The sequence below is a fragment of the Agelaius tricolor genome, unplaced genomic scaffold (genome assembly GCF_023055355.1).
Source record: "Agelaius tricolor isolate 1412-34295 unplaced genomic scaffold, bAgeTri1.0.p SCAF_6, whole genome shotgun sequence".
Taxonomy (NCBI): Eukaryota; Metazoa; Chordata; class Aves; order Passeriformes; family Icteridae; genus Agelaius; species Agelaius tricolor.
Window position 1 is genome coordinate 21,209,134 of NW_027269266.1, and position 14,995 is coordinate 21,224,128.

The following is a 14,995-nucleotide window of genomic DNA, read 5'->3' on the forward strand; positions in this document are numbered from 1 at the left end:
TGGGCCCATTATTAATATGTCCTTTAGTTAAAATAAACACCAACTAGTTCTGCCTTATTTGTCTCACATGACAATGGCCCATGGATGAGGAAAGTTCTGTAGAGTCCTTTCTCATTTCAACCTATTGCTGTTTTCCTTTGTTTCCTGCATTTTTCTTGCTCCTGGCAGTTCAGCCAGGCTTGTTACTTCTGCTGCTCTTTTTCCAGTCTTATCTGGTTGCCAGCAGGAATAGTGAGAGCGTAGGAGAAATGGCATGAGTGCTGTTACTGTCTTCTCTGGCTTCAGCGTGACCCCTGGATGTGATCACAGGGAAAGTTCCACTAAGCATCAGGCACCGTGTCTGTACAGTTATTTATGGTCCCAGTGTCTGTACAGTTACTTCAGGTGAAAGCTTCATGGAAATAGTTGAAAAACTTCTCTACTAAAATGATGAATATTTTACTACTTGGGTAAAACTACTTTGGTTCTTGAAAATCTTTCTAATATTAAGCCTGTATAATATTCTGTTTCATGTAATTCTGATGCCAAGTAGGTAAGATTTTGCAAAGTAAGTGACTTTGGTACCTTGCATTTCTCCTTCTTCCGTTCCTTGCCTTACATGGGAAAGGTCAGTAACAGTTCTACACTGAACAGCAGTCATTTGTATTGTAATAGTGTCTGCATCAGTCCCTAGGTATGCTGATTATGTTAGTAGGAGAACTGATAAAAGAAGTAATAGAACTGCATGGCCAGCAGGTCAGGGGAGGTTACCCCCCTCTGTTCAGCTCTGCTCTTTTGAGATGCCACTTGGAGCACTGTGTCCAGCTCTGGGGTCCCCAGTACAAGAATGGGCCTGTTGGAGGGAGTCCAGAGGACTGTCACAAAAATGGTCAGAGGCCTGAAATACCTCTCCTATGAAGAAATGCTGGAAGGGTTGGGATTGTTCAGCCCAGAAGCAGAGTAGAGAAGGCTCTGGGGAGACCTTCTTGCAGCATTTCAATAATTAGAGGGGGTTCTGTGAAAAGATAGAGGCTTTTTACCAAGGCCACTTTTGGCAAGGCAAGAGGCATTAAAAGACATCTTTAAACAGAAAGAAGTAGGTGTGGATTGGACATAAGAAATATTTTATGATGGGGGTGGCAAGGCACTGAAACAGGTTCTCTGAAGTTGGGGATGCCCCATGATTGAGCTCCGGTTGGACAGGACTTTGAGCTGCCAGGTCTGCTGAAAGATGTCCCTGCCCAGGACAGAAGGGTTGGATATTTTGATCTTTAAAGATTCTTTCCAGTACAAACCCTTCTGTGATTAAAGCTAAGGTAATATTGGATTTCTTTAAAATCTTTATTCTCTTTCTGTTTTCTTTGGCTTGATACTCATCCTAAAGCCAAAAATCGTTATACAACAAGGTTGTGTTTCATTGTAATTACACTGGTGTCAAGAATAATCTTCCTAAATACAGACTGTATATGACATACTATAATTAAATTTTGTTATCCATAGCCTTTATGTAAATTGTTAAACTGTTTGTATGCACTGGAAAAAACAGCCAAATATTTCAGCAGAGGTGTTCTGGCAAAAGTTAAAAATACTTCTTCAAGTTATATGTTTGTTTAAATTAATTTTAGATTAGATCCAATATGTCTTTTGCCATTTCCCTGCCAAAGTCAGAATTTTGCTAGTGAGTATATTAGACATTTTATCAAAAGTTCAGCAGTTGCAATTCTAATTTTCTGGTGTACATAAGATGCAAGTGACAATCCTTGTCACTGCAGTTACCTGAATGGCTCATTCTTAGTTAGCAGGGATGACACTTGGGATTGTGGGGAGTCAGCACCATGGGTGCTTGGACTAAACAGAGTTAAATTGTTCCTGAAGTTGTCTCTCAGAAATGTTGTAAAATGCTTCTTAAATGCTGTGTAGAAAACATACTTTGTTACAGGAATCCATCTCATTTTAGACACACAATGATCTCCCAGATTCTGTGTTTAGACCTTAAATGAATGTATTGCTTTGAAGGAGTGCTGACGAGTTAAATTACCTCTTTGTTAAAAGGAAATTGATTTGTTCATTCATCTGAAAAAAAATCAAGATCTCTTTGAAAGATCAGCAGGGTCACATTGTCATTTAGCTTTACAAGGAACAAAACCAGCACGTAAGAATGCCTCCAGGAAACAATGAAAGTACGTGCGTGTTTCTTTCTGGTCCAGTACGTCTGTGAACAATGCTCATCAAATGTCTCAGACAGTTGAATGTGCTTTCTTCACCTTCACATGAAAACATGGAAACAGATAGTCCTTTCATGTAATCAGAGTATATTTTACAAAATTTCATCCATAGATATTAATGCTATTAATATACTGTGCTAAATAGAGATATAGTCTAGTCTTCAAAGTGTAGCTTGCTTAAGTGTAAGTAGGGAACGCTGACAAAATTGCATATTCCTTGAAATGGTGTGCAGTCTTCTCTTCAGTGCTTTAAGTCACCTGGGTAATAATAGAGGAAATACAGTAAGTGTTGGTTATTTTATTCAGAACATGCAATCTGTGGAACTATCACAAATAGAATCTACATAAAGAATACTGGTCCTCCCAGTAGTATTCTTATGAGCCAAAAGGCAGTGGTTGTATAGGTGATTGTTGCTTTCCTCTGACATTCTCAAATACAGCATGTTTTGTGAGACTGGACATTGAAAAATCTAGATTTATTTGTTCCTTCACCTTTTTATTTTATTTGAAACACATTACTGATTATAAAAGCAGTAGGTTTTATGTTGAAACGTATTAACTTTAGATAGTCATTATTTCCAAATGAGACTGCATGCTTTTAGGATGGAATGATGTTTGTTGTGTGCAGTCTTATTGCAGGTGCCTGACCTTGTGTAGCTATCCTTGCATTTGATGATTTACCATACAGTCCTCTTTCATATTTACAAGATCCAGTATGACCCTACAAACTGATACTCTTGCATATGAAAAAGCTTCCTCAAACTGAGAAACTTCTGCTTCAGGAAGATGCCAAGGATTCTAAATGTGTAAGGGATTTTCAGATTTTAATGTGGAGTGTCCTCATGAGCATCCCTATGTTGCCATCCTGTTTAGTTTCACTTTCTGTGGATGTGCCTTGCAGACAGCAAATTTTGTTTTCAATTCTCAGTTAAACACCACTGAAAATGAAGTTGGTATTAAAGCTTTTGGCTGGCCATATTCTACCAGAGGTTCTCCAGAAGGTTGGCTTTGAGTCCTCATGCAGTTTCAAACTTGTTTACCTGTGCTAAGGTGAGCAAATGTACTTGAAAAATACATCCTGGACCCAGTCAAGGCCAGGGTCCAGGCACCCTATAGAGATCGATCAGTCAAGTTCCCATGAGGTTTTCTGTCGTTCTTTATGTTGCCACCTTCATTCCTCCTTTCATGTTCTGGCTGTGCTCTGTACCAGGACTGGTTGTCTTTACTCTCACTTTTTCTAGGCATATCAATCTGACAGAAATACACAAATTTCTTCAGACTTTCTGCCCCATACAGCATCAGTCTGTGAGTCCCATCTGTCCCCAGCTCTGTGAACTGTTGCCTTGTAACTCCTGTGGGTGGTTTCTCTGTAGTTTTTGGCTATTGAATCTGATTTCAGAGAGAACACACATTTGACTTCAGCAGCAACTCAGCTCAGTTCAGTTCATCTCACAGCTAAGCAAAGTGTGTTTGGATGTTTTTTGCAGAGAGATTCCCATCCTCTGGGCATGATGTGTGTGTGAGGGTAGGGAGAAACCAGAGAAGCACTACGGTGACTGGAGTGTGTTCACATGCTGCCAGCATGGGAGGTGCTGCACTGCTTAAGAACATTACCAGTCTCTGGTTCATATTCTTCAGTTTCTCACTGATGCTAAGTGTCCTGTGAGTCATCAGCTGCTGCTGCTTCTTTATACAGGTGCTGGGTGACACTTGTTCACTTCTTTGTGATGAAAAGTGATGCTATCAGCATTTGCCTGTAACACAAAAGTCACTTTTATAGATCCTTAATAAACTGACAGGTTTTTTTATGCACTTTACCTAAAGTGTACTGTTACTTTAGTTAGTGGAACAGTCTATAGTGAGCTTTTTATACTAAAACAGTGTGCTTGGGATTGAGATGCCAGAACTGTGTCTGTCTGTGGCCTGACTTAATCTAATAAAACAACAAACATTTCTTTTTCTGCTTCTTCACCTTTTGATCTAGGTAGAGAAGGGCTTAGGGTCCTAGTGTTGGTAGACTAGGTACAAATCTTTTAGATTTTAGATTTGAGTAGTCTACATAACCTAAAGATTGAAGAGCTAGCCCTAAAAAAGTTCTGCTGTATTTTATGCCTGGAACCTAAAAATACCATTAAAAATATCTTCACCTGGAGGGTGGTTGAGCACTGGAACACACTCCCAGGGAGTGGTCATGGCACCAAGCCTGACAGAGTCAAGAAACTTTTGGACAACACTCTCAGGTACATGGTGTGATTCCTTAGATTGGCCTGTGCAGGGCTGGGAATTGGACCTCGATGATCCTTGTGGGTCCTTTCCAACTCAAAATGTTCTATGATTCTCTGATTTCTCTCATATCACTGACTAAAGTACAGCAAATTAAATTACTAAGATTATTAAGGCCTTGACAGACAGTTGCATTGGGAACAACTCCAAAGTGTTATCTGAATTTCACGGAACTTTGAGGGTTTTGCTGCTATTTTTTTTAAAAATTTCTACAGACATGAGACCCTGGGAAGAATTTTGAAATTAATTCACGATTACAGGTGAGGCCAATGGATATTCCAGAGCATAATTATAGAATGATGATTCTTTTGTTCCATCCTACTGAATTGCTGTTCACTAAAGGGGAAAAAAAAGTATACACCACAACAGATTGCTCCTTTTACCTTGTGCTGCTGGATTTTTTCTCCCTGACTACCTGCAGGAATGCAGTCTTTGTCCAGCTATCACAATGTACCTTTGGTTTGGCTGCATAGTATCTTATCTCTCCTGACATGTATGTTTTTACCTAAAACACAATGGATTTACCACATTTCATTAAAATGATGAATGCAAGTATTGTAGACAGCACAGTTAAAATTAATGTAGCTGTTACTTCAGCTACATCTAAACAGTTTTTTCTTAAACTGCTTCTAGTCAATGCTGCAGCTGGCCCAGTTGCATCCCTTTAAATGCAACAGTGCAAAGAAAACCAAAGCCATTCTTAAAATCCTTTTTACTCCACAAACTACAGTTGTGAAAGAAGCGTGTCTGAAAGAAAATATTCCACCTGGATGAAAGTCTTTATGGCTGAGTCAGTAAGCCAGAGTCTCAAATTACTAAATTGAGCAATAATTTTAACCTTCAACTTGTGGGTACATATGCTAGCATAAAGAGATTGTAACCTAAGTTGCTAGACTCTCTATCCCACAAGCATATAAATGAGGAAATAATTAATTCTCTCACTAGCCCACACTATGTTTTATTCAAGTCAACTCTCAACATTTTTGCCACTTTTCAACCTTGGTATTTAAAGCATAGAGAATGTTATATTGGTGATCATTGTATGAAGGGTGAGATGTTGGCATAGCAATTATTTTTTTTTCTGCATTTTGATGTGTAAAATGTAACAAGAGTTTGATAATGTTAAGTCCTATTCACCGAGGTTTAAAGTGGCAGAGACACTTTCATTATTTCCTGTTGATGACTTAGAACTTTTGGCACAAACCTTAGCATATTTCAGTGTGTGAAAAAAAACCCTAAACACCACCAGTCTTTTATATAACCAGTTCTCAAGCTTTACAAGTGCATTTGTTACCAGACTTTGCAGAAAAGTTGTCCCAGATACAGGTATCCAGAGAGAACAATTTGTAATTAATTAAAATTTGACAAATCTTAAATCTTGACTATAAACATGTAAAAATTAGATTTAGCCTTTTCTGCTGCATCTTAATTACAGGCATCTGTGCCATCCATATGTAAAACAGGCATGCACATTTGAGTGCTTCGTTCTTAGTTTTGTCTTCTTGGTAAAGTGAGATTTCTTTTTTTCTTTTTAAAACTTTGTGTAGAGGGGAAGTTTTTTTTTAAACTTTTTAAGAGAGGAAGAAGAGCTCTACTGAGGGCTTTCTCTGCTGTTTCTGGGCGACAGCCTGGTACTCTGGCAGTTCTTGAGCATAACTTTTGACTTGCTTTATTTGTGTTAGTCTCTCCCAGAAGTGAGGATTAAAATTATCAACATCATAATGTGACACTCATCCTAAGCACACAGGTCACGAGGCTTTCTCCTAAACCATGAAGTTGTTTGTGGTTCCCTTCTGCAAAAAATATTATTTATAATGTAGGACAGACTCTGCAGTAAACAGTTTAGAAACTCAGCTTTAAAAAATGAGCTGTTTAACTGTGTATCCAAAGCAAATAAAATAGCTACCTTTTGAGCTAACTGTGCTTGAAACAGAAGATGCTTTTAGAATACAATTTCAAAGTATTTCATAGTTTCATCAAAAGCCAGGTAAAAACAAGTATGTTTGATATCTTTTTATCCTTTTTCAAATTTTTACTAATTTGTTATCACTTGTCTTTTGAAGGGTTTAGAAGCCATGTAATATACACTAATTTTATTTAACATATTTTATTTTAATAATATTAAGATTTAAGTATGAGGAGCTACGTAGTCTTTGATCTTGGCTCACTTAGCTTTTCCAGAAGAATATTCTTTAGTTTACATGACAAACTACTTAAGAAGTAGTTTTTAAGGTTTTTCATCTGCAAATTGTTCTTAAACTTTTTTAGGTTAAGCTGTGTAATTATGAAGTGTTACATGTAAAAAAAAAAAGTTGCACATGATTATTTGCTTCAATCCTGATCTTTGCTCATTAAATAAACACTAGGGTTTTTTGGTGCAAGAAATATACAGCATTTTCTTCTCATTGTTAAACCTGAGTATTTTGTTACTGGTTTTGATAGATTTTCTAAGCAGTGTGATGCAGTACAGTCTGTCTCCCTTTTTTTCATTTCCTAAGGTTTAGAACAGCTGCTCTATCAACACGTGCCAGTCCTCCATTCAGTAAGAAATTCTGGTTTAGTATTAAAGCAATTAAAATGTAAATTGAGAAAAGATATGGCATGTCATGAAAGACTTTTGTGTTCAATATGTGGTTCCTAAATGAGTGCTAGATGTATGATGTTTCCAAAATACTTACCTGATCCCCCTTGTACAATATTTTACTATTTTTGACAAATTTCTAGCAAGCACCTAGAAAGGAAGAGCTCCTTCTAAAATCCTATGATATCATTGCTAAAATCCTATGGTATCATTGTTCTTCTTCAGACTCACTTCTATGATGATGCCCATGGAAAAATCAATAGTAACTGGGCAGCTGCCCTCAGAATCTCATTGCTTCCTTGCTCTACTCATGTCTTTCTTTATCCACTTTTATCATCTTGTACTCAATTGTCAAGCTCCTATGAGAGTGGCTGTCTCTTTGTTAAATTTTTATAGAGCTGTGATACCAAGTGTTGCTAATAAGCCATAGAAATTACTGTTCTTTGCTAAGGCAGAGAAATGTGATGGCCCCGATGGAGTTTATATGAATCTTCCCTTACACTTTAGGGTGGTTTTTGGGTTTTGTTAGGCTGGAACTTCTATTTGGCAATACAGTAATAAATATACTCTCAAAATTAGAACTTGATGTTTGGAATTCAGAACTAATATGGGAAATATTTTTCAAACATTACATTTAGTTTTTCCTGAGTTCTTTGGTATAAAATGATGTTTGTGGTTATGATAAATGATAGGAGGTTATGCTAAAGGCCATGATAGAGTCTTTCTGTTAACACAGAGCTTGACAATTCAGTGAATAGATCTCCCTACCGAAAATTTTATCTTGTATTTGTCCTGTAAAATTCTATTCAAGTCTCATTTTATTTAGATAAAATATTAGAAAATTTTCTTTTTTGTGTGGTCATTTTTTCCCACTGTGATGTGGACACTAAAAAATAGCCTAAGAATTTTAAATGCAGGGTTTATACAAAGAGGGAAGCAAGGCCAGTGACACTGATACTGCACACTACCCATGTGAGCCCAGGAGCTGCTGAAACTGCTTTAACAACACCTGAGTTCAGCTCTCCAGGTCTCTGAGGCTGACTGGCTGATAACCTTCCAGACACTTCCCTGCCACCTGTGTCAGAGGCAATGTATGTGTTATATGCCCTTCACCTCTAAAACCACAAAATAACAGACTGAAAAAGTGAACCAAGTTTCCTTTCCCTGAATGTCTGGTTCCATCTTTGCTCATTAACTTTCTGTTCTCTGAGAATGTAACAGGTTGGAAGCTCTTCATGAAAGATGGATAACTACACTAAAAGACATCAGACAGGGCCCCTTTCAGCCATTCTCAGGTCAGAATTTTGTTGCATCAGCTGACATTTTGTCCTTTTTCTCCTTCAGTTGAGGCAGAGGCTGCTTTGGTGGTGGATGCAGTGGGGCTGTTTGCTGAAAGATGAACTGATGACTGTAAATGGGCAGATCTTGAATATTTTACAGAAGGGCACTCATCAACTACAGCAACTTGAGAGAGGCAGCAGCTGTCACATCTTTCTTTCTTCTGGACTTCCAAGCGTGCTGGGAGCCAACTGTTAGAGCCAGGGTACAGAGACAGCTTCTCCCTTGTCTTTCTCTGTTTCTGCTGACCTGTTTAATCACACTTCAGAAAACAAAAAATACTACTGTGTGGCCCACCAAATTTCCAAAGCATAAAAGGCTAATAGTGCCTATTGTAGTGTTAAAAATTAAAAATTTTGTGGATACTGTATGAAGGTGACAGACATTTATGTAGTTTATCACATCATGTGTTTTAAGTAGAGAATTGTTTTCTGGATTAATTTTGACCTGTCACTTCTCTCCTTCCATTCTTCCAGAGATCAGTTTCTTGCTATCACATTAAATATAAACTGTTTGCCATCACCTGAAGGGCCTTCATTGACTATCCCCATTCTATCATCTTTCATTTTATTTTGATAATGTGATGGCTATATTTACATTAGCCTTTGCTAAATTTTCAATACCTCTGCATTCATTCTTGGTTTTGTGTTGGAGTTCACTTGTGTCTTTTCAAAGCCATATCATAGCTCTGTCTCATAATCTTTCTTAAAATTCTCCCTTTCCTTTGGCTGAGATTCAGTTCCCTTGGAGTCTGATCCTTTTATACAAACAAGTTTTTTACTCTTTCAATTTCATTCACCTTTCTGTATTATGTCTTTGTCATATTTAGCCCTTTATTGGACACATAGGCTGTCAGCTTTTTTAAAGAAAGCAGATGTCACTGCTGTTTTCAGTGACTTACATGGTGCAGTCTGCAAATTCCTAAAATTTCTGGATGACATGATAATGTACATAATAGTCCAAGCAATGTGCCTACATCTTTTATATTAGTAGTCACTGATGACAGTCCAACATTCTAATATATCCATACTGCATCAAAAGTAAATAAAGTTTATTCAGTGTACAAAAGAATTAATAATTTTTTCCTTTTATGCACAAAAATGACTTGAGCTTTTTAGCTCACCCCATAGAGACCCTCACTTCTCCCATGCATTTCCATACCCCTGCCTAAATCCATTCCGATCTCATCTTCACATCTCAACAGAACCACCCTGTCCCAGATTTCTCTCAGGTGCCTGGAGGCACCATCTTATCTCCTTCCACTCTCAGTGTTCTCCTTCATCCCTACCCAGGTTTGTTTAATGTTCCAGTTTGGGCAAGAAGCAGCATGTTATGCAGCTGATGCAAGTTATCTGTGTGCTAATTTCCAGAAATAAATGCATGGAAATCAGTGCCGTTACGTTCTAATTTCAAATGATTTTTGCTTTTCTTAGTGTTACAGCCATTAGTGGGATCTTCATTATTGATTTCCATGGTGATTCTGATATCTTTTAGGCCTTTGTTCTCATTAATTTAGTTTATAGTCTTGAGAGCTACTGGTGGTAGATAGGGATTGACAGATAATACAGTACCACAAACTAATCTTGTTAAACTTAAGTGAAATCATTCTTTCAAGTTATTCCTGTGATCCTGATTGTTGAATGTTATAAAAATAAAAGAGTGTAGAACTTTTCTTCATAGACTAAAGGGTTTATAGACTAAAGCCTGAAACTACCCAGTATGTAGAGTAATGCATCTAGTTTTGCATCTGAAAACACATTAATTTATGGCACTGAGAGTTGTGACATAGTAATGTCAACATGCAGTGACTTTCTTGAAGAATATAAATATTATATCTGCATAGTAGCTGCATGTTGTATTTTAAAATAAGTCAATGACAGAAGGATACTGCAGAATCTGTAGTGTGATTGAATAATCTAGGTTTTGTCTGTCCACGAGGCTGGAGAGGCACCAGTAACTGTGTTGGAACGCCAGTGTAGAAATAGTAGCTCTGAGATAGTCCCAGCAAGTTGAATTTAAGGTACTGGGCAGCTCCTCCCTGTCTGATTTTATGTGCACAACATAGTCTCAATCCCCTAACCTGCTATGCCTGGCATATTTGGATCCCTGTGTGTGCTTTGTGGGGTGAAAGGTCTGGCATGGAGCAGTGTGGATGGGATGACTCATGCTCAAAAGGGACCTCCTAGAAGGTTCACTGTGCTACCAGCTGCAGCCGGTGCTGACTCCCCTGTCTGTGCCCTGGCATAAACCAACATGTGCTCTCTGCAGCTGCACATCCAGATGATCTCCTGCTGTCCTGTGTCATGAGCAGAGATGCTCTCTCTGCCCTGTCTTTTTGCAGCTTGATCTGCTTGGTGCCTCCATCAGGTAAAGGTGAGAGGCTGGGGAGCACAGCAGCTGGAAAGTACTTCAGAGTACTGTAAGGTGCAGTTGGTTTGTGCCAGTACAAATGCCAGATGTTGTGTGGACCCATTCATTGTAGATCTAAGTGTAAGGGGCTAGGTGTTTAAAAGAGTCTGCTTAGCAGAGCTGTTAAGATGGGGCCATGGTAATTCCTGAGTTCATGGGCATTCATCTTACTGGCACAGAAGGGTGCTGTGTACATCCACCTATACAAGCTCAGGTGCTTCAAGCATATTTTAATATGATTTTCTTTAATTAAAAGTTAAACTAATGTCTGCTTTATTGCATATTTTTGAAGAATTTTTCTTCCTTGTGTAAGAATTTTGCTTTAGATCTATTCTGTTTTTGAAGTAACATCTAATTTTTAATTCATTTCTCATTCATGGAAATTCAGTGTTCATGCCAGTCTTCTAATACAGGTCAATATTAGCCATTTCTTTTCCATAGGTTTAAAGAGTGTAGGTAGTGAAGATATTTGCAGAGGGAAGGAGATCCACAATTTATCAGGGAAATGATCTGTGAAGAATTGGGAATTGGTGTGCATTACCTAGAAAGATTTCAGCCACTCATGAGGAGAAGTACATAGGCCCTATGTACTTCTTCTTCACCTGTCTATTTACAGTGCTCTGCATTCTTTCTTTTCATCTAGGAAAAAGTATTTTACAGAATAACTGGAATGTTTTTTGTCTTTTTTAGGCTGTGAAGCATGTTACAGAACCGTACAACAAGTGGATGAAGGGGAAAGGAAGTGCCATTGATAGCTAGGACAGCAACATGGGAAATACAACCACCAAATTCCGCAAAGCTCTTATAAATGGAGATGAAAACTTGGCCTGCCAAATCTATGAGAGCAACCCTCAACTCAAAGAAACTCTTGACCCAAATACTTCTTATGGAGAAACGTATCAGCACAATACTCCGCTCCATTACGCTGCTAGGCATGGAATGAATCGTATCCTGGGGTAAGCAGCATTTGAAATTGGCTGTGAAAAACTGACCTGAAAATGCAAGAGTGTCAGCCAGGTTATAAACACCTGGTGTGTGTGTGCATAGGTGTACACATGTATGTGCATGTGTGTGTTGCACAGACAGAATTTGTAACAAGTTTGAGTAGTAATAGAAAACATGCAAATTATTCTGTAATCACAGGCTGATAAACAGTCTTTAATTTTATTTCAATATCTGTTCCTTTCTTGTAAAATTAGTCTTGGGCAGTTTTAGCTTGTTTCCTTAAGACTCCTATATTATTGTTCTTTGAAAATAGTGACTGTTCCACCATTCTTGATGTGTTTTCCTGTCTTTAAATAATCTGTTTGCAAAGTTTTGTGGATATTACACTAAGTGTAACTACTTCTAGATAGTACAATATAGATTTATTCTTGTGTTATTCAGGCAGCTTTTATTTTTTTAGTTGGATGATAATAATAGTGAACATTAATATCTTGATAATGAGTAAGTTTATTGTTGCTGCAGTCAACATGAACAGCAATCCCTTATATTAGCTATTTCCATTCTTTTGTGTTTTTGTCAGTGCTCTAAGATCAATTAAAGATTAACATCTTACCCATGTCCAGACATTGCAGACACAAGCTATTCTCATCTAGTATTTTGTGAAGGTAGTACCAGGCAGACATTGCTAAACCTCTTCTTCTTCAATAAGCACTATTAGAGAGAATTTTATAAATATCCTCTTCTTCATATTAGGAAACAGAACCAAAAGAAATACTAAACTGTGTTATTGGTAATATTCTTTTCATTTTTGTGTTTATGTCTAAATAGGCCTGTAGTATTCATGAGCCTTGTTTTGTACCTAGTATGCTGTAACTTTACTAGCTTTCTGGCCTCTCACCATAAATTCTTCCTCAGTGTTCTAGATTAATCAGATTTTTATTTTATAATTTCTAATTTACTTCAATTTTGGCTAAATATTTTTCTCTTCTTCCCTATGTATTCTGTATTTCTATTTTTAATTTGTTTTCATTTCATCACTGAAACTTTTTTGTTTATTTTTCCCCTCATTCCTTATTCCTGAATTATAGAAAAGAGTTAACTAACATGAATAATTTTTTTTAAATAGTGCCCAGTTTTTACTTACACTTTCCGTATGATTTTTTTCCTCTGAGATTTTCAGATTTCTCTCAAGAAAATAGGTCTTAAGAAATTATAGCCTCATTGAGACAACAAGGACACATGAAATTGCACATATGAAAAGAAATAGTCATAATTACTGACTTCTGAGCAGTGTGTCAGTTAATTCATATTGCATCATTATGATGGAGTCTCAAATAACTGCTTTGTATTTTTTTAATTTTTAATTTTTTTTAAGACTAAAAAGTCTTTTAGAAATGCCATTGTGCTACTAGCTACATAGGACCTTCAACATCTAAGTCTCACAGGAGAATTTTTTTTTCACACATTGCAAACTAATGATCAAAAGAATCATTCTTTTACCTTGTTTGAATCAAGGGTTTGTAATACATTTTTTGTCCCTAAACATGAGATAGGTGCCTTTATCTGCTGGAGTCTGGTTCTGTAAACCCAGACTGTTAGAATTGTAGCACTTGTGAGGAACAATTTACTGAAGTTTTTTTGTTTTTAATTTTTCTGATGTCTTTCTAAGGGCTTCTCTTTAACATGTGCTACACATAAATGTGGCCTTTTTATCTAAATAAAGTAGTAAAAGTGAATAAATATAAGCCTTACAGTGTGTCTATTTGCTAAGTTGATAGCAGAAAGGGCACAAGTGCTTTGGAGTTAAGCTGCTTCTTTTTGATGCAGAAAGTCCTGAATATGGCAGGGGTTAAATGAGCTGATTTTTGAAAGGAGTGCTTTGATGTACTGATAAAGTTCAGTGCCTAAATATAAATTAATTCTAATTTCTTTGTATTTTGAGAGAAATTTACAATTATGAGACGTCCATAGTAGTATAATATTTTATGTTTATCTTTTCATAAAACATTTTAAATACTGGGGAATCTGTAGCACCACAACCTACAAGCTGTAGCATTTACTTGCATGCACACCATATAATTCAGTTTTTCATTATAGGCAATAGTATTATTGTGGGTGGATATGAACTGACGTGTTTACAGTTTACTGTGTGAGATTATCTCAAAATAGAGTAGTGTGATGCAGTTGCTGGTCCACCTTTTGCATTACAGAATGCATTGAGAGAGATATTTTGGGATGTTTAGAAATACCCTATCTGGCAGTGCTGAGGGTGGTGTGACTGGCCAAAGGCACAGTGAAAGCAGAGGCACCAAGTTTGCAGTGAAAGGGACTTGGGGACATCCTGCTGCAGTGATCTCAGAAGGAAAGAACCAAGCAGCTGGAGAAGAGGTGAAAGGGTCACAAAGCAAAACTGCCAACCTGCACAAACTTGACTTAATCCAGCATGAAGTCTACTGGCAGAAACTTAAGCCAACAAAAATTTCTCAATGATTTCGAGCTGCTCAGTTATTATGAAGCAAGTATCTGAGTCATCTGGCTGCTGCATTTTTCAGCCAATATTTACAGCCCAGAAACAGGATCAAGATGTAAAAATTTGAAAATTTGCTGTTAATTTCTTTTCACAAGATCCAGCAAGATTTTGTTAAAATGCTAGGATCATTTCTTGATCATTTTAATGAGTATCATAGGAAACTTTAGTATACTAGGAATGTTGAAATAAAAACCAAAACATAGTCAACATTCCATTAATGTATAACTTGGTCTGCAGCCCTGAATAATGTTTACCTGACATACCAGTTTGTTTTAACATAGCATTTAATGTTTAAAGACCAAAAATTGCTGACCACAGCTAATTAGCTCAAACAAGAATTTTCGAAGACTTGATCTCAGGCCAGTAAGCTCATCAGCAGAGAGGAGCCCCAGGGCTGGCACAGGATAACCCTCAGCCCCCATCTGTGGCACCTGTCAGAGGAGCTGGCAGAAGGGCATTGTACTGGGTTCATGGGGCAAGGTTTTGGTAGCAGGGGGCTGTGGGGATGGCATCTGTGACAAGAGATCAGAGTGCCCCACACCAGGCATAGCTGCTGTCTGCCAGCTCCAAACCTGCCCCACCACTGGCCAAAGCTGAGACTGGTGATGCTGGTGGTACCTCTGCATACTTAGGAAAGGATGAAAAATGCTGCACAGCTTCTGTGAGAGAGGAGTGAAAAAAATGTGAGGGAAACAGCCCTGCAGA

The 14,995-nt window shown here is 37.6% G+C and overlaps 1 protein-coding gene across 5 annotated transcripts in view; it reads left to right on the forward strand.

The window, feature by feature from the left end:
- ANKIB1 (ankyrin repeat and IBR domain containing 1) overlaps positions 1-14,995 on the forward strand; it is an 86,844-nt gene that overhangs the window by 20,796 nt on the left and 51,053 nt on the right. For all 5 annotated transcript variants that reach the window (XM_071428988.1, XM_071428983.1, XM_071428987.1 and 2 more), the window contains exon 2: positions 11,506-11,771. In XM_071428988.1, coding sequence (XP_071285089.1) covers positions 11,584-11,771 — 188 coding nt within the window. In that variant the 5' untranslated portion in view covers positions 11,506-11,583. The remainder of the gene's footprint in view (positions 1-11,505; positions 11,772-14,995) is intronic.